The sequence below is a fragment of the Epinephelus fuscoguttatus genome, linkage group LG4 (genome assembly GCF_011397635.1).
Source record: "Epinephelus fuscoguttatus linkage group LG4, E.fuscoguttatus.final_Chr_v1".
NCBI classification, from domain to species: domain Eukaryota; kingdom Metazoa; phylum Chordata; class Actinopteri; order Perciformes; family Serranidae; genus Epinephelus; species Epinephelus fuscoguttatus.
Genome location: NC_064755.1, coordinates 9014854 through 9035813, shown reverse-complemented (window position 1 = coordinate 9035813; position 20960 = coordinate 9014854). Strand labels below are relative to the sequence as shown.

Genomic DNA, 20960 nt, shown 5'->3' with positions numbered 1-20960 from the left:
TTCCTGTAGAGAGCGTTAGTGTTCTTAGCCCAGTCCAGTTTATTGTCAATGTGTACCCCAAGGTACTTATAGTCCTCCACAACGTCCACACTGACCCCCTGGATGGAAACAGGGGTCACCGGTGTCTTGGTCCTCCTCAGATACACAGCCAGTTCTTTTGTCTTTGCCACGTTGAGCTGCAGATGGTTCTGCTCACACCATGTGACAAAGTTATCCACAACAGCCCTGTACTCATCCTCATCACCCTTGGTGAGTCATCAGAAAACTTCTGAAGATGGCAGGTCTCAGTGCAATAGCTGAAGTCCGTGGTGTAGAGGGTGAAGAGGAAGGGAGAGTGGACAGTCCCCTGTGGGGCCCCAGTATTGCTGACCACTCTGTCTGACACACAGCGTTGCAAGCGCACATACTGTGGTCTGCCAGTCAAGTAGTCTACAATCCAGGACACCAGGGAGGCATCCACCTGCATTGCTGTCAGCTTGTCACCCAGTAGAGCTGGACGGATGGTGTTGAACGCACTAGAGAAGTCAAAAAACATGACCCTCACAGTGCTCGCCGGCTTATCCAAATGGGCGTAGACACGGTTGAGCAGGTAGATGATGGCGTCCTCAACTCCAAGTCCGGGCTGATAGGCGAACAGGAGGGGGTCCAAAAGTGGCTTGACCATGGGCCGGAGCTGCTCCAAGATGAGTCTCTTCATGATGTGGGAGGACAATGCCACGGGTCTGTAGTCCTTGGAGCCACTGGGACGCGACGTCTTTGGCACAGGAACGAGGCAGGATGTCTTCCACAGCAAGGGGACCCTCTGGAGACTCAGGCTCATGTTGAAGACATGCTGAAGTACTCCACATAGCTGGGGGGCACCGGCTTTGAGCACTCTGGGGCTGACACCATCAGGGCCTGCAGCCTTATTTGAGTGGAGTCTCATCAGCTGTCTTCTCACATGGTCAGCAGTGAAGCACATTGTGGAGGTGACGACACGTGGGGGAGGGGTGTAGTCCTCATGATGGAGAGTGCAGTCAGTCTGGCCACGGGGGGAGGTGTGAGGATGAGGGGGGGTCAAGCAGGAGGGTGTTGAGGTGTGAGAGGGAGGAGTGGGGGAGGAGGGCGAAGTGGGAGATGGTTGACCAAGACAGACAGCAGAAGAGTCAGGGGGGATGGGCAGGGCCAGTAATGTCAAATCTGTTAAAAAACAGATTCAGTTCATTGGCCCCGTACACGCTGCCTTCAACTCCTCTGTGGTTGTTGGTCCTGAAGCCAGTGATGGTCCTCATTCCACTCCAGACCTCTCTCATGTTGTTCTGCTGGAGTTTCCTCTCCAGCTTCCTCCTGTATCTCTCCTTAGCCTCCCTGATCTTCATCTTCAGCTCCCCCTGTATTGTTCTCACCTCCTCCCTGTTACCAGCTTTGAAGGCCCTCTTCTTTGAGTTGAGGATGACTTTGATGTCCTTTGTTACCCACGGTTTGTTATTTGGATAACAATGGACAGTCCTGGCTGGGACAGTGGAGTCCACAGAGAAACTGATGTAGTCCGTGATGCATTCTGTGAGCCCATCAATGTCCCCCCCCATGTGGCTCACAGAGTGCCTGCCAGTCTGTCACACCAAAACAGCCCTGCAGCGTCTCATAAGCCTCCTCCGACCATCTCCTCACTGTCCTCATGGTCGCAGGCTGGCTCTTGACTAGTGGTACATAGCAGGGGTTGAGGTGCACCAGGTTGTGGTCTGACCTACCCAGAGGGGGGAGGGGAGAGCAGCTGTATGCATCCTTGGTGTTTGCATACAGCATGTCCAGTGTTCTCTCCTCTCTGGTAGGACAGCTCAAATAATGTGTAAATGTGGGCAATGTTGTTTCCATGGTGACATGGTCACCCGAGACAGCTATGAAGGCACTCGGGTGTTTAGTCTGCAGGCGGGCTATGGCGGAGTGAATGACGTCACATGCCGACTTCTCAGTGAAGCACATAAGACTACATTCCCCGTACTCCTTCTGACTCCTGGCGACCGCTGTCAGCTCATCCATCTTATTTGCCAGCGACGACGAGAGAGGGGAGACACGGCTTATATCTTCTCTTCTCCATAAGCCTCCGTTGTCTCAATCCTGCTTTTTTCCGCCGCTGTTTACTTCCTCCCCTGCATCCTCTGTGTGTTTTCCTCCACAGTTCAGCTGGTATCTCCGATGTTCCGACCGCCAAGCCGGGTCCGAATGAAATAAGTAATTCCAGAGTGAGGAAAACGAGCACAAGTCTCTCAATCAACATGTTTGGATAGGGCGCAGTTTCAAAATGTCAGTCACAAAAAAGCAAGCACAAATACCAAACTTAATAAAGCAAAAGAGTAAGAAAACTGAGAAAACAAGCAGGAGCGACTCCAACAGGCTACACGCGCAGGCGCATGCGCACTGGTATGATAAAACTGGTCAATCATCTCGTCTCTTCAGTCCAGTTCGGTCCACCATGTTTGCTTCAATCATCCTGCTATAGCTCTGCATTGGCTTCCTCATCCTTCAACTCAAACCCCAGAGGCCCAAAAACTTTCCACCAGGACCCCCTATCCTGCCCATACTGGGGATCATTTTGCACATGAGCCTGGAGAACCCCCTGAAGGACTTTGAGAGAGTAAGAAAAACACTGAAATGAATAATGCTGCTCCTATAATGCCTTAAATTGTCATCATTGCTGTAACTACTGTCAATAGTACTTAAAGGATAACTTTGGTATTTTTCAACCTGGGCCCTATTTCCCCATGTGTATGTGTGCGTATGATTCATGGGTACCACTCGTTCTAAAATTGGTTCAGTATTGAGGGAGGCGGATGCAGCCGGGAGCCGCGAAACGAGCTAAAACGGTAACAGGGGCAAATGCGTCCCGTATAAGTTTGCGCATTTAAAGTGCTTTTTTTCACCACTGACCGGTTCAGATCGCCAGTGCTATCTCTGTAAATAGCATACTAGCCTTTCCCTTACCTCTGGGCTGTGTGATGTCACAAGCTTTGCTCCACTGTGTCTGTAGCTCTCTCTACTCGTGGGACAGCCGTTTTCTTGAGGAAGAGGTGTTTCGGGATTGGATGTCTTCTCTTCTTCGGCTGGCAGTAGTCATCTTGGGATAAGTGAGCACTGCAGACCCAATGGTCTGCAAGGCGTAGTGTCTTGGAGTGTTAGCATCCATTTGTAGCATGACTAGCCACAACTTCAGCATCTCGCCGTCCGACAAAGGCAGCCTATGAAAGCTGTACGGGGTGTTGCGCAACATCCTGTTCTTGCGTTCGGGAAAAAGGCCCGTTTATTTGAGCACTCCAGAAACACCGGTAACACTCCAGGGGGTAGCACGTAAAAGACTTGTACCCATGAATCATACGCACACATATACATGGGGAAATAGAGCCCAGATTGAAAAATACCAAAGTTATCCTTTAAAGTGTGCCTAGAATAGCTCAGTACTCACACTTTTTCTGATAGCTATTAGGTTAAAGAGTTGCTCCATTGCACTTTTAGACTTTGAATAAAAAATCAGCTGTAAGTGTAAACTAAAAACACACATGAAAGCCATAAAAATCTTTGCAGTATATAATATACTTCCAAGGGTCAAGGTTATTCTCAACAGACTGCTTCATGTTTAACACGATTCTATTACATTATTGCTGTCTGTACAGAGTTGACTGCCTTTGCATGTGGACTATAGCCAACCAGTGGTACAGGTCATAGTATTTATATATGTATATGGGGTTAGTTTTGTGGTGCACCATCCATGGAAAACTCTCTTAAAATCAGCAACCTCCCTTTTAAAGAGACAGTGTCTTGGAGAATAATCTACAAAACTTACTGTTGCAAGTCATCGTGACAAGGTTTCTGGAACGAGACACTGCTGTTGATGAATGGTTTAGTTTAGTTTATTTAGTTTATCAAGGGACAGTGTGCAATAGCATTAATCATTTACAAGAGATGAGGAGATGGTTGCACCAGATTTAGCAATAACTGCTAATTTCCATCTGTAGTCCCAACATATAATTTACAATATACACAGGCCACAATCTAAAAAACAAAGAAACCTAAAATACAGATGAACAGAGGACAGCACAGAGACAGTACAGACATACAATTTCCACATTTAAAATAACCAAGTTGTTACAGTGCAGGGAGGAACAACTTACAAAACACTAAAAGGCAGTCCAGGTAGCAGCTCCTGATATAAAGTGCAAGGCAGGAATGTGCATAGATAAAGTGCTGGTGTTGTTGTTGGTAGTCAACAAAGTGCTCGTAGCAGCAAAAAAAGTTACACAGTTGATAATAGTTTAGAGTGCACCAATAAGAAACCTAGATACCAATGATGGTAATTCGGGATTACAGGGATGATTAAATACCAGCAATGGTAATATGACAGGAATATCTTTAACAGAGCTCAGATAAACAGCAGAAGAGAGAAACGCAAAATGAGACATAATGACAGAGAATCAGACAGGAAATCTGACAGCAACACCTAATGTTGGCAACATTGTTTACTCAGAAGGCATTTCTTTCTTTCCACCTCAAAAACATTTCCAAACTCAGATCCATGTTAACTTATTCCGAGCTAGAAATGATCATCCATGCTTTTATTTCCTCACGTCTGGATTACTGTAATTCTCTTTTCACCTGTCTAAATAAAACTTCATTAGACCGCCACCAGCCGGTCTAGAACGCTGCCGCCAGGCTTCTGTCCAGATCTCATAAGTTCACTCACATCACTCCAGTCCTGGCATCCCTGCACTGGCTCCCTGTTAATTTCAGGATCCAGCACAAGATTCTAACCATCACTTACAGAGCCCTCCATGGTCAAGCACCTGCATACTTGACGGATCTGGTGTCCTTTCACTGTCCTGTCAGGTCACTGCGGTCCGCTGAAGGCCACCTACTTACTGTCCCTCACACAAGATTAAAGACGAAAGGTGATAGAGCCTTTAAGGCTGTTGCACCTAAATGGTGGAATGCACTACCTCATGAGCTGAGAGCGGCCTCTTCTGTGGACACTTTTAAAAAGCAGTTAAAAACACATCTGTTTAGGCTTGCGTTCCATTAATTGTCCATTGTATCATCTCTGTATTTCGCTGCACTTTACTTTTTATTTGTTTTTGTGTATTTTGCATTGTTTCTGTTATTGTATTTTTTGTATTTTATCTTGTGAAGCACTTTGTGAGTCCTCTCTGTGAGAAGTGCTATATAAATAAATTTTTCTTACTTACTTACTTCTTTGTGGCAAGGCAGAAACTGTGATAATTCCTGTTGATTTTCAAATCACTAGGGAGTCCATTCCATTCTCCGATGGCCTTGATGGAGAAAGCAGATTGACCAAAGGATGACTTTCTTTGTGGGATTTTACAGTCTCCTCTTGTCGCAGATCTTAAAGCTCTTGTTCTCTGTTCAGAGCAGGGGACTATGAATTTTTTTAATGGTGGGGGGGCTTATTGATTATTTTATGTACTAAGCAAATGTTTGATAATGTACTTACATTGTCGAAGCTTAGTAAATTGTATTTGGAGAGAATGTTGCAGTGGTGGTGCTGTCTTGGTTTTCTGTCCAGAACCTTCAATGCTTGCCCGTAGAGAGATCTGATTGGATTTAGAGTGGTCTGGTTAGCTTGGGTCCAACATGACATGCAGTATCTCATGTAGGGGAGTATCATAGCATTGAAGTACATTTTTGCAGCATCAGTTGTTAAAGAGTTCCCGATATGACGAAAGTTCATGATGTTGAATTTCAAAACATGAGCCATTTTTTGATGTGTTTTTTAAAGCTCAGATTTGAGTCAAAAGTAACCCCCAGGTATTTAAATTCCTCAACATTTTTTATCATTTGTCCTTTTACAAGTATTTCAGGATATCTACATTTCTTATTCTGTTTCTGAAAATACATAGTCACTGTTTTGTCTGTGTTCAATGTAAGGCATGACTTGGAGGACTGAGTGATTCACCGTGTTGAATGCCTTACGTAGATCCAGGAAGATGGCTCCTACTACACCCCCTTTGTCAAGCTTCTCTCTGATTACCTCAAGAAAATAACAACAGGCTGTTTCGGTGGAATGGTTTGTACGGAAACCGAATTGCATTGGGTGTAATAATTTTTCATGGTCAATGTGAAGCTTCAACTGTTCTGCAACCTCCTTTTCAAGTACTTTAGAAATGGCAGGGAGTATACTGATGGGCCTGTAGTTTGTCACCTCCTGCCGGTCACCCGATTTAAAAACTGGGGTTATAATGGCAGACTTCAGGGCAGAGGGGAACACACACCTGTCTAATGAGAGGTTGGTGATATGCGCTATTGGCGAGGCTAAAGTGTCCTTGTGGTTTTTTAAAAAGGCTGGGTCGAGTCCCCAGGTGTCCTTAGCTTTGGAGTTGGAAAGGGAGGTGAGGATTTTAACAATACGTGATTCATTTACATCAGAAAAGTACAGTTGAAAATCTTCAGATGTGGGTGAGCTGAGTATCACACTTGATAGACCACCTGCATCACATGATTGATCACCTGCAACACATGATAGACCACTTGTAACACATGATTGATTATTTGTAACACATGATTGGTTATTTGTTACACATGATTGGCCATCTTTACAGGATCTACCCAATTCAGACACAGAACTAATGAAATAATTATTAAAAGTATTTGCTATCTCAAGGCTATCATTCACAGTAGTATGTGCAGTCACTCTGAGCTCCAGTGGGCTGCTATGATTTTTGTTTTGTTTCCTGCCAGTTAATTTGTCGATGCAGTTCCAGATCATCTTGTTGTTTCCTTTGGCTTGTTGTATAATATCTAAGAAGACGTTTGCTTTAGCCTTTCTAAATTGTCTTGTTACTCTGTTTCTGAGACTTTTAAATATTAATCAATCGGTTTCCTGTCCAGATTTCAGAGACTTTTTGAGAGCTGCATCCCTATTTTTTAGCAACAGCCCTAGTTCCACATTAAACCATGGCAGGACCTGCTTCCGTTTGTGCTTAAAAAAATTTGATTTAGTGAATTTAAACAGTAGGTTTGAGAGTATTATTTGAAGCTCCTTACATGCCTGCTCACACCATACATTATCAGTCACTTTGTCCCAGTTTGTTAGTTTCAGTTCAGTTTCCAGTTGATCTAAATCATTCTTGGGTATGAATGATGTTGCTGTATCCTTTTTTACTCCCTTTGGATTCTATATCTCTGTTTGTTTAACCGTCGTGTTACTAAAGTTAAGTTATGATCAGAAATGCCTGTGATGAGGTTATAGTTTTTAGAGGCGCGATCAGGTTTATTAATAAAAATTAGGTCCAATAGAGTTTTTGAGGATTTTGCTATTCTCGTAGAATTTTTAATTATCTGTGTCAGATGGAATTTGTCAGTCAGGTCCTTCAGTTTTTTGCGCCGGGATTTGTCTAGCCAATCTAAATTAAAATCACCCATTAGAATAACTTCCTTGTTACAGGTTTTAAGGATGTCAGCTAGATTGTTAAAAAAAAGTCACATTTTCTTTGGGTGGTCTGTACAAGACAATGACACTAAAGCACATTTCTGGAGACAATGTGATTTTGACTCCAATACACTCTACATCATTTTGAGGGAGATCAAGCTATGTGCATTGAAAACTATTTCTGATACATAACATCACTCCACCGCCTTTGCCATGAGTGTGGTCTCTTCTAAAGATGTTATAACCTGCTATATTAGTAATGCCGGGGGGGCTAGCTGGTGTTAACCAAGTCTCAGATAGACCAAGAAAGTCCAAGTTTGAGTCAGACAGGAGTTTTTCTAGTTATCAGTTTTTGATATCATGCTTCTAATGTTAATGTGTCCACCGAACACCCCTTTGGGTTTAGCTTTGGGGTCCCATAGGACCTTTGTGTGATTTACAGTCTGGAAGAATTTTGTATTTCTTTGTTTCACTGTTACCTTTGATGTTGGGCACTGATCTGGAACTGGAAGTGCTAGCCCCCTGTTTGATGGTGTTACCTTCCTGACTGTTGTTGATGATGGGGGGGTCCTCTCTGCTGCTAGGCTAATAGCTGTTGGCACGACCTCGCTGATGGTCGCTGGTGGTGTTAGCTTCCCGGCTGGTGGTGTTAGCTCCCCGGCTATCAAAGGCGGTATTAGTCCCCCAGCGAGCACTGGTGGTAGCGTAGGTCTCTCAGCTGCTAGGTTAATAGCCGGCGGCGCGGACCCGCTGAGTGTGGGGGGTGCCTCTCGGTTGTTCTATTACCTGCCGTGGCATCAGCTTGGGCGACAGGGAGACATAGTCGCCGAAACACCGGGGGAGGGAGATGGAGCAGAGACAGTATGTTGCAGGCCAGGCTGGTTGTTAGCTGCCAGGATAGTAGTTGCTGTGCGTTTGTGGTTGTTTTACCAACATGCGTGTGCGGTGAGGTAGTTGTCTTGGCGACTGGCCCTGGATATGGGTGAATGTCACCGGATAGGAGCAGGCATAGGGAGATTATCGTAAGAAAGTCGTCCTTTCCTTTCTGTGTGTGCGGACGTATTGAGTGTCGCTTCAGTGTCCCGTGAATCACTCCACGTCCATGTCCGAGATGTTTCACTTCTGGGAGATCTGCCTGGATATAAAAGTTTGGCAAATTTTCCATACTTTCTCCAACAGAAGCTTTCTGGACATAGATTGATCGTAGACGTGTCAGTGCAGTTATAACTGTTAAAATCACACAAAGTCCACGGACTGTGCCAGCCGCTACGATCCTCGTACTCCTCACAGCCGCCATCTTTGCTGGCAGTTCTAGACCTTTACATTCCTACATCCTTTAAGCACTACAAACAAAATTCCACCCCAGAAGTCCAGAGGTGGTGGCTTAAGTCTTAACGGTTTTCTCAATGCTGGGTAATTATATCCAAAATTATCTGCATGGCTACTACCACAAGCCATGTCTAGTTTAAATCTAGTAGATTTTGCTGGAAGACCCCAAGACCTGTTTGTCAATGACGCCACACAGAGGAGAGGTAAGGCCAAAACACACTGGCACCGTACGACGCATGTCAACGCGCCGCTATGGCAAGCCGTTTTAACATTTAATCACTAAGTCCGACTATCCGGAATTACCATTATAGATATCTATAACGTCATTTTGACTAGTAGTAATGTCATTGTGACTAGTATGAATTTTAATTTAAGATATCTGTAACGTCATTCTGACTAGTCAAAACTACAGTTACAGATATCTGTAATTCAGTTTTGACTAGTAAGATTCAAACTAAATCATACACATGAATGGCAAAAACTGCATTTGGGTCCATACCACACTCGTTTCAAAACGAGAACCTAGCTGGGCGAGAAAAAAGGGTCACCTTTTCCCTAGAATGTTTTCGTAGAATTCTATGTGTTTTGTTTTTATCACAAAACATATTGCAGACTTGTAACACCACAACTCAAAAGGAGGGAAAACAAGCAAACGTTATGTAACATGTAGTATGTCTGTACAGTACACTATTTGGTTTTCCAGAGAAAAGACGGTTGGGCTGTAACTGCCTACAAGCCTCCCTTAAAGTAGTGCTGCACGATTTAATAAATGTGCGATTGCGATTATGGTGGACAATATCACGATTTGCAATTACAATATAGTTACAATAAAATATAATAAATAAATGGTATCATGAGTCTTTTTGCGTGATTCAGTGTTTCCCCTACATTATATTAGGGGGGCACTGACCTGACATAGTTATTGTTATGGACAGACAGTGTGTCAATGACCATCAACAGACTGAGCACAGTCAAACACGCTGCTCACACAGCAGCGCAGCCTGGCACTGTACACACAGCGGAGCGAGCCTGTGTTGCGTTCAGGCGTTGTCACATAAATGACAAATTCCAGCACGACACAGCAGCATGTCAAGTGGGCCGAACCCAAGCAAAATTGCTCAATTTTTCATTTGTTATGGAGTCCATGATTTCCATGTGACACTTAACTGTGCTTGGATGTTGTTTTATGAGGCTCTGGCGGCTTTCAATTGTCTCATTGTCTTTAACGCTACACGGCTCGGCTTTCTCTTGCATGCACTCTTCCTACCCTTTTCCCTGTGCTGTCTCGAGTGTTGATATAGATTGGTCGTGTTGCCACGGGACATGGCGACTTTAACTTTTAAACTTTTACATAGCACGTTTTTCAGGTACGGCGACGGTGGACAGAAAGACGTGCTGTGAAAGTTTAAAAGTTAAAGCCGCCATGTTTTGTCTCAAGTGCTGATATATATTCGTCGTGTTGCAGTGGGACATGGCGACTTTAACTTTAACACTTACACAGCACGACTTTCTGTTCAACGTCGACTGCTACTCTTTTAAAAGTTTGATTCCAAGACCAAGCCCTTTCTGGCATAAAATTGAAAATCTATCCGTCTGTCTGGATTGCTGCCACAATGTTCCCAAAATTTATTATTTTCTAGTGAATTTCAACAATGTGAGAGAACGTTTGATCCCATAACCAAGCACTATCACTGAAAGTCTATCAAACTGTCTGAATGCCACAGCTTGTCCAACATTCATTATTTTAATACATTTTAACAATGTGAGAAAAGGATTGCATCTAATGGGACAGGATGAGAAAGAGATGCAATTGTTAGTTTTGAAGTCATATAAGCAACTAAAATATTGAAAGAGATTCAAAAGATGAAGGGGAAGAAGAATCAGCATTGTGTATATAAAATAGAATTTCATCTGCAAATAAGGAAATATAATGAAAAGAGTTGTGTAAAATGGTTGTCTTAAAAGTGAAGACAATGTGGAAGTGCAGCCCAACCAGAGCCCATGCTGTATTTAAAAGGGTTCAGAGAAAAGATAATCAGTTTGATGATAGAGGAGCATTGTAAGCTCCTTAATCCAGCTAATCACAGGAAATCATGTTTGTTCGTTAGTATAACTATGGGCAATCACTATAAATAAATCTTACTGATTTTAATCTTGTTGTCTTGAACAGGCTTCCCCGCAAGTCTCAAGTTTTCAAAAGTTTCAAGTTTCTCAAAAATTAGAAAATACACTATACAGTACTTTGGAGAGAAAATAATAAAACAGGGTAGAAAGTAGATGAGCTCTGGAAGAGAAAAGCAATGATCACATTGGACAGTGAGAAAAGTTTACATTAGATGACCTGTAAGATCACACTGTATGCTCTTTGTGTCACTACACATGTTGTAGGAGTGATTCTGGCAGATTATGGCCCAAGTTGGAGGGACCATTGCCGCTTTGCTCTGATGACCTTGAGGAACTTTGGTCTGGGGAAGAATTCCATGGAGGAAAGGATTCATGAAGAGATAAAATACATCATTGATACACTGGAGAAGAGCATTGGTATGTCATCTGTGGGTCCACACAATCATTACATGAATGGCGGTAAAGTTTAATCAGTGACACTGACATCTGAGCATCACAAATACTCTGTTATTTTATAATATGACTAGGTGGATTTCAATCATACAGTTCCATTAATGTCAGGTAGAGTTTTGTATTATGCTGGTGTTAGTTTTTGTTCTTATATATTGTTGTACAATGCTATGTTGTGTATTAGTCAACAGTATTTCTTTTACAGGCAAATCCATGAGTCCCCAAGTCATGTTTCATAATGCAGCGTCCAACATCATCTGCCAGGTTCTGTTTGGTACACGCTACGAGTATGATGACAAATTCATCAAAGTGATTGTTCAGTGCTTTACTGAGAATGCCAAGTTGGCCAATGGACTGTAGGCTATGATGAGTAAATGGCTGATTCGGCAAAATGGAAAAGGGAGTGGTTTCCTGCTGAGAGTAATGCAGTAAGAGCAGTAATCTCACTACAGCAAATATGGTGGGACATTTAGGCACCTAAACTAAAAACTACAAACTTGACAGAGGAAACAGAGCTGAAGTGATGTAGCCTGGTTCCAGACCATAGACCCCGCCCACTCAACTGAGTAGGCTTGCATCTCTGGTCTGGCATACTTCAATGAATTTGCGATTTATCTCGTCCAAACGCTGGATGGACCAATGAACGCCGGGGATCTAGCAATTAGCCAATCAGCGCCACGCTGATGTCAAGCTCAAGCTGTACGCCGGTGGGTAACTGGTGAGGATAGCAACAATGGCGACCGCTACAGATCCTACAGACCACATTAACGATGCTATCGAGGTATTTCGCCACTACTCGCATTAATGGAGGACCAAATTAAGGAAGCTGCTAAACTGGATTTAACGGTGATGCAGCTGGGCGTGCACGACAACGGAAACATTTTAAACGGGCAATGCTCGCTTGTTTTCGGCACCCCCGAGGCATGGATACTAATGACGTCAGATTCTGGGTGAGTCGTTGATCTCTACTGATTGGTTAGGGAAAAATCAAATTCCCTCCCCCTTGTAAATCGCCTTCAATGGAAGCCATGTCAGACTGAAGGTTCTGGGAGCTTCAGTCTGACACTCGGGCTAGAAGTGATGCTGTTCCTGGTGCATAAATGCACACAGTGTCTCTCTTAATGGGGAGTCTATGTGCAGCTCTATTTTGCTCTCTACTATGTTACTACTATCTTAGAGAATGTAATTGATATTTTCCTCTTGGGGATGTATTATTTCGCCTACCCACAACTTATCTGTGCATCCCTGTGTGTGTGACAAGCACACTGTGAACCTGCCTATGTGTTTTTATTTTATCTTATAATAGTGCAATAATACTGCGTCACTGACGTTATATCAGGTTTTTGTTGGTCAATGACGCAATCGCTTTATGCTGACTTAAAGTAGAAATACACCAACAATGAGCTCGACCACACTTAACTCTAAGACCTGCACGCCCTTTACAACATGGGCTCTGTCTATGAAATTGATAACTGAATCAGCTCTGTGAGGCTGCACAGGCTCAGTGGTGCTTTGAGGTAAAGGCTAACTTTAGCACGCTACCATGCTAATGTTTAGCAGGTATGTTAAACATGTTCACCATCACAGGTCAGTACATTAGTGTGCTAACATTTGTTTACTGGCACCAAACAAAAACTACCACTGAGACTGATGAGACTGTGATTAGTATTGTGGGTATTATTTGATGAAAAACAACAAATTAACATTTTGACCTGCTGAGACAGATCGACATTTACATCCCTGCATTACATTTAAAAATGTAATGTAATCTGTCTTAAACCTAATACATACCCTAAATCTAACATTGCCCAGAGCAACGCTAAAAATACTGCTACATTGTTATAGAGGTCAAATTTTGCAACATGGCATCCGAACTATGGATTTTCCATCCATCCGTATATTCATTCATATTTGGGTCCTAGTTAGGTTTGTGATGGCAGTAGGCGTCTGCATTATTTAGGTTTGAGGAAAGATGACTGTACTTTGTCCTGCTCACCTGCAAAATGTGCCAGGGTGCACTGAAGACATCACTTTTTATCAGCAAGGACTATCTGCATGTTTGGATTCAAATAAACTAAGGATTTATCCTTTTTTTTCACAGCTATATGACTCTCTTCCTATGATTCGTAGCCTGCCGCTGCCCTTTATGAAGGCCTTTAAGAATGTTGAGGTACATTGATTGGACCAAGAGATTCAATGTAAATATTTATAATAAATTATGAGAACAATGTAAATGGTAAGAATATTGAAATGAGGATTATGAAAGAGAGAAAAAAAAATATAATGTTACAATGTATTTTAATTGTCTGACCTCACACACATATACAGTGTCTCTCCCCGGACAGCCACGAGACTTTGTTGACTGCTACCTGGATGAGATGGATAAGGTGTGTAAAGAGTCAGCTAACTACCAAACGCACATGTTTGTGCACGCATGTGTGGTAGTTATCATGTCCCATGGTGATGTGTTGGGATCAGTAAGGTATAATTGCATTTGATGCTTGTCTGTCTTAAAACAATCATTCTGTGGTGAGTGGTGATGGTTCTTCATTTACAGAACAACAACTGTCTATGTACGCTCTCGATATTCACTTTGCTGGGACTGACACTACCTCCAACACCCTGCTCACTGGTTTCCTCTACCTTATGACCTACCCACACGTACAAGGTATGCCTGCATGTGTTAATTATTGTTTCTGAGATCGGCTCTATAGTTCTATCATTGTATTTGTCTCCATTCATCCATCAATTTTTTTATGCGCAGGAATTCTTTCCATAAAAGTAACAAACAGAAAAAGCATGTCTCAAGGAACACATCTAAAAATATATGTTGTGGGAAAAGGCCCACTAGTGCCAAGACATAACAACAGCTCAGGTGTTCTCGCAGTAAAAGACACATTTTAGCAGAAGTTTTGTCCCCTCTGCCAGCTAGAGCTTTTATTCTTTTTTTTATTTTTTTTTCCTTCCAAGAAATCATCTTTTGTTGATTGTAAATATTACAGGCAAAAGCCTGACCGATAAATCGGTCACTGAAGATGCGATATTGGCATTGCTGTATATCAGCCGGTAAATGACAAGAAAAAGTGTAGAAATGCCAAATATAAATAGTGGAAAGTTTATTTTTAATTGTTAAATGTCCTGCTGGGAACATTTCTTGGTTAAAGGTTGAGGGAACAATATCAAATATCATTCATTTACAGTATGGGTTGTGTAACGAACATTATTATTATCAATGTATCATTGTTGGATGTTTGAACTGTCAAATATAAATGTCACCGTTTTCTATGCTGCAGCTGCTGATTTGGATTATTGATTTATTCCATTCTTTCACATTTTCTCAGTACTTTTAGATGTTAATTTTGTTTTCACTCTATATCAGCAATAAATTGAAATGTAGCAAAGAACAATACTTAAGATAAAGTAAATACTTAAGTAAAAGTAAAATTGATGATTAAAAAAACTAAATTTTGTATTTTCCACCCCTGCATACTGGTTTACCTTTCACTCACTCTCAGATATGTTGGTCATCATGTCACTGTCTACACAATTCAGTTCTACTGTGAATTATTATATTGTCTCTGCTGTACCAGAGCATTGTCAGCAGGAGATAGACAAGGTGTTGGAGGGGAAGGATCGAGCCAGTTTTGATGACAGGCACAACATGCCCTACATGCAGGTACATCATCAGACAGATTTCTCATAATATTTACATTTTTATTTTGTGTGTACACATGAGTCTGAGTAGCAGACATGAGCGCATGACATGAAGTCTGCTAAAGCTAACAGTTAAACCAAACAATAAATCTGGGGAGAGAACATGTTTACCTTTGTAATAAGTGTTGCTAGTGGGTTCCCATATTGCAAGTTTATTGGGCTGCTTTTTTGTAGCTGAGCCTCTGAGAGCCTGCATTGTTGTCCTTCTCCCCGAAGTTAGATAAAGCATAAGAATGTGTTAAACTCTCGATTCATCAAGGCTGTGATCCATGAAGTGCAGAGGGTAGCCAACACTGTTCCACTCAGCGTTTTCCACTGTACAACTAAAGACACAGAACTCATGGGATATTCCATTCCTAAGGTAAGAAGCAACCGGCCTTAAAGGGACAGTTCACCCCGAATTCAAAATACATATTTTCCTCTTACCTGTAGTGCTATTAGATTGTTTTTGGTGTGAGTAACTGAGTGTTGTTGAGTTCAGCCTTAGAGATGTCTGACCCAGTTCACAAGATAGTCCACTGACTGTGTTATGAGCAATTTCAGGTAGGAACTATTTTCTTTCTGTAGAGCTACACCTGCCAACTGTATCACTGTGCAGAAGGCTTAGCTCGTGATAGAATGAGATTTAAACATTAATGGCGTCCTCGTTGGCCGAGCTGTAACATTAGCGAGCTCAGTGTTGGAGAGCTAGCAGTAGATTCACGCTCCCTTCTGCATGGTGATACAGCTGACGAGTGTAGCTCTATAGAAAGAAAATAGTTCCTACATGAAACTGCTCACAACAAGATCTGTGGATTATTTTGAGTAATCAGGTCATGATTTCTGGGGAGAGACATTGCTGTTAAGTTTTTCAAATGTTTTTTTTTCCCCCCCACTATATTGGAAAGAGGGCAGGCATCTCTCCAGCACTCAGCAACTCACACGCACTATAGACAAAAGGAAAAATATGTCATTTTGATTTTGGGGTGGCTCAGTGATACAGTGGTTTGCAATGTCACCTCACAGCAAGAGGGTCCCTGATTCAAATGTCAGTGTAGGTTTTCTCCAGGTACTCTGGCTTTCTCCCACAGTCCAAAGACGTGCAGGTTAGGTTAATTAGTAGCTCTAAATTGCCCATAGGTGTGAACGTGAACATGAATGGTCGTCTTTCTCTATGCGTCAGCCCTTTGATAGTCTGGCAACCTGTCAAGGTGTGCCCCGCCTCTCGCCCAATGTCAGCTGGGATAGGCTCCAGCCCCACCGTAACCCCCAACAGGATAAGCAGTTATGGAAAATGAATGAATGATTACTGATTTTGGGGTGAACTTTTCCTTTAAATAGTTTATGACAATAGTAACGGCAAGAAACTTTAATGTACTAAATCAGCACAATTCCTTACCTTGTGGTTGCAAGGTATACTCAGTGTGGAACAGAACTGAACTTGACTTTTCTGCAAATTCTAATTCAAACTGGAATTGGCTATGGCCTTTTTTCTTTTACTCATTTTTTCCTCAGGGTACACTGATCATCCCTAACATGATCTCAGTGCTGAGTGAGGAGGGACAATGGAAATACCCCAATGAATTCAACCCTGAAAACTTCCTCAATGACCAGGGAGAGTTTGTGAAACCAGAGGCCTTCATGCCTTTCTCTGCAGGTATGAGAGCATAAAAACAAACAGCACTGGTCTCACTGTGTTATATTACATGTTAGATGACTTTGAGGTTGTTTTTTTTTGGTGTCTCAGGTCCTCGCATGTGTCTCGGAGAGGGTCTGGCTCATATGGAGCTCTTTCTCATCTTGGTGACGCTGTTGAGGAAGTTTAAGTTCATCTGGCCTGAGGATGCAGGAGAGCCAGACTACACCCCGGTCTATGGGGTCACTCTGACTCCCAAACCTTATCGCATGAAGGTCCAACTCAGGGAAATGCAGTGAGCCCAGAATTTATCCAAAATGATGTTTTGACCATCATCAGGAAACAGAAAATGACCAGCCAACAACATGTTGAGCAGCAACAACAAATCTGGAACATTTTTGTACGGCCTGTAGGGCACACTGTTTGGCCCAGGGGCTGACTTTGCTTGCCGAACTTCTATTTCCAGCTCTTGTGAAAAACTAATCAGTGAATCGGTCAGTTTCTTTGTAACATGAATAAGTACAGTATAAAGTATAACTTCAGCAAAATGCAATCCAGTCAGTTTCCTCAATCTGTGAATTGCAATATATTCCCTTTCCATTTCCTTTACTGCACTTCTTACATTGTAGGCTGTTTCCAGACTGCAGCCCCAAGCTGTGGGACAGCCACACAGAGTGTGTCTTTATGATATTCCAGATGATTCTGGTTGTGAAATGATTTAACTGTAGTTTTGGGTTCAGTTGTGTCGTTGTTTTACAAATTAAATCCACCACAGACTCGGTAATGTTGATGGTGGTGTCCTGGAACGGGCTCCAGACTGCGTCAGTAGTGCAGACTTTAGGATGGCCACTGATTGGCCCGACCTCTTGTGTAATATGTCTGCGTATTTTGACCTCAGCAAGATGGCCACATGGACAGGAAAGTTGTTATTGCCTAAATCTAACCAAATTTTGATTGTAATATTGCAACATCATAAAACAGACTTATTTTTCAACAAAGATTTTAACACTTTTCGAAGTAACGGAAAAAATTACTCGTGCTGATAGGGACATCAGATCAGAAAACCACTGTGAGTTTCACTGGAGAACTTGTTGCTTTCATGACATGTTTTGATATGCAGTTGGTTTATATGGGGTTGATATGATGGAGGCCCTTCTGGCCAGTTTGTTGTGTTTTACTCTGTCGTTAACATTTCTTAAAATTGCATTTTTATGATATGCATCTATGTGTTAAATAAAATAATCTGCAATATCAACAAAATCTAATCAGTCTTCCCATTGTGTTTCTGTTTTGTTGATAGACTAAAATAAATTCCACATGGCAAAAAGTAAAATAAAATTATAGCTGCTGCGCAGCGATGGGTCGGGTCCGTGCATTTTTAGGCAATTCTGAGCAACAAGCAGAAGAATTGAAAGACATTTAGGAATTTAGCAACACAATCTGCCTTTTGCATCAGCTGAGGCTTGAACTCCCAACCTCTGAGACTAAGAAGCTATCTCACTGAGCTAGTTAGTCAGTGACAATTCATGTGTGTGTGTTGACTAAGCCAGACGTGCAGGTTTAGCAGCCGTCCATACATGGAAAAGCAGATTTCAAACCACTGTAAAAAATTCAGTTATCAAAACAAAAATCTGAAAATACACATATTGCATCTAGACAGCATGGAGATGTTGGTAATTTATTTTAACAATGATTGATTTGCTCCATAAGTGGAAAAACTGATGTTTAACTAGTTGAGCTATGTGCAAAGTGAGAAGCCTCAGATGGTTTCACACTGAAATATTGACACTGGATCTTTGTGCAAAGTTTGGTTTATTTTCAAGCATGAGAAGGCAGATTTTCTAGCAGAAAAAATGACTTGAAGATGCTCCACAGTGATCAGTCATGCTCAGGCAATTTTAAGCAATAAGCTGGAGCACAAGAAGATGTTTACATTACAGTGTGGATTCTGCACCAGTTGAGGCTCAAATCCACAACCTCTGGAAGCTAAGACAGTCATCTACCGTTCTGAGCTAATTGGCAAGTAGCAACTCAACAGTGGCTTCACAAACTGAGTAAGCCATTCACTGTTGTGTAGGAAAGCAGCCATCCATGCATGGAAAGGCAGATTTGAAACCACTGTAAAAAAAAATTCAGTTATTAAGACAAAAATCTGAAAATACACATATAGCATCTAGACAGCATGGAGAGGTTGGTAATTTGTAACAATGACTGATTTGCTCCATAAGCGAAAAACTGATGTTTAAAATTGCCATTTTTACATTGACTCCAATTGTTCACATTAGAGCAAAATTCAAAATGCTGTCAAAAATTCAGTTTTTGAGATAAAATTCTGAAATTTGCCACACATCATCTACCATGACTCTAGAATTTTGTCTTTTTTTTCATGAACATTGACAATTTATTTAGGAAAGATTTTGCATGTATATGTTTATAGTACCGTTTACAGTCAAACATTTTGATAAACTGTAGGCTCAATTTTCGATAAATCAAAAATCTGAGAAACATAGTTTATGTAGGACAGTCTAAAGATGCTCTGTAGCAAGTTTGGTGTCAATTGAAAAAATTGTGGGAGGAGATAGGTTTAATAAATTTTACAGTTTTTGAAAAAAACAGAGTGATGAACTTCATAATTTTTAATAGGTTTAAGTGTACAAAAGTTTCTTCAGTATTGGGGCTACAGTTTGGTTAAAGTTGTGAAGTTGTAGCATGTATGGTTGATTTGTTATGAATTTTCAAAGTTTTGAACTTTATACACTTGCTGTAGCGCCACCATCAGGACTATTGGCTTGAGTTTACAGCTGAGGATATCTGGCATGGGACTGGACCTTTGTACAAAGTTTGGTGAGTTTTCACCCATGGGAAGTATGATTTCCTCGGAAGAAGAAGAAGAAGAAGAAGAAGAAGAGGAGGAGGAAGAGGCGGCCTAGGATTATTGTTATATTAGCTGCTGGCTTGTTAGCTGTCCAGTTTGCTAATTCCATCATTCTGCACTAGTTACAGAAAATGAGGAAGAAAGTAATACAGGACCTTCAGTGCATATGACTGTGTCAGGGCCTATTCATTTTGAAAGAGCAACGGCCAATGAGGAAACACCAACACTGATGTCATTACACACCCTGATCAATGTTGTGACTTCATCACTCACTCACAAACAAACAGACTTTGACATTTATAGGGTATGAGTACAATGAAACACAGCCCTTTGTTACAGTGTCAATGAAGCCATCCATGAAGGTCAGCAGTAAGTGTACTTTTTCCTCTTTTTTTCTTTTATTTTGGCTTTCTTAACAAGTCATTAAAAAAGAAAAAAAGTCGAGCAAAATTATCTTGGTTTAAACTGTATAAAGTGAGCAGTATACATGGTAAAATCAATTGTAAGTGTTAAAGCTATTCACAAAATGTTAAAAGTTATGTAAGTCTTAATGGAAATCTGCACGAACAGCTGTGTGTCAAGGTGAACAGCTTTAACCCATTAATTAATACAGTCACATCACCCTGCATTTTACACTGACACTCTTTCCTTCAGTGTTCACTGTGTTTCTGGAATGAAGGAGGGTGAACTGTAACACCTTTGAGTGTCGACAGACAGTCCTTGACGTCTTACTCCTGCCATGTGTCTATTCATCTTCATAGTATGAACATTTAGAATTGTTTGTCTTTGCATAATATAATCACATTCATCAGAGATGGTATCAGAGTTTGGTGACTGCAGTGTGTTAAATCTGAGGGAGGAAAGAAAAAACAACAGAGTTAATGGCTCCCTCAGGTGGACAGCTTTGGGTAATGGCTTTAACATTCAATGTGAATTTGAACAGGAAAAATACTTATTGTAGCTATCTATCTAGATGTATATAAAAACAGATTAGTTGGTTTGTTTTCAGAATAAAATCAGGGAGAAGTGATCCATCTCTCTCTGACTGAAGCTCAGGTCCTACTTGTGGCCATTCAAGAGCAATTCTTACTGTAGTAAACTGTGTTGAGCTGTTTTGTGACTTGTTGTTGTCATTTTGTGTCTCTTTGTGGGGATTTTTTTGCCCCTTTATAGTCTTCTATGTCTCTTTGTGGTCACTCAGTTATGGAGCCAGAGACATGTTGGAAAATGTTTTAGGTAAGTTATGATTCTTCTACCGCACTCTGGGTAATCAAATGCTAAATCTAACCTGGAAGGTTGGTCACATCAGACAGCACTGATTATAAAGACATGGCTGATGAGAAATATTTGGCAGTTCTTTAAAATTTAAGTTGTTTAATAACTAAGATGACCAGCCTCTTATCTATGAATCAAAACAGTGTCAAACACTGCAGGCCACA

At 41.7% G+C, this 20960-nt stretch overlaps 1 protein-coding gene and 1 pseudogene across 1 annotated transcript in view; both read left to right on the top strand.

The window, feature by feature from the left end:
• Positions 1-17774, top strand: part of LOC125887928 (cytochrome P450 2F2-like) — a 68249-nt gene extending 50475 nt beyond the window's left edge. Inside the window, exons 12-13 of the mRNA XM_049575071.1 lie at positions 16526-16667; positions 16758-17774. Of these exons, the coding sequence (XP_049431028.1) occupies positions 16526-16667; positions 16758-16945 (330 nt within the window). The 3' untranslated portion in view covers positions 16946-17774. The remainder of the gene's footprint in view (positions 1-16525; positions 16668-16757) is intronic.
• The window catches only part of LOC125887275 (uncharacterized), a 753166-nt pseudogene that overhangs the window by 320228 nt on the left and 411978 nt on the right, over positions 1-20960 (top strand).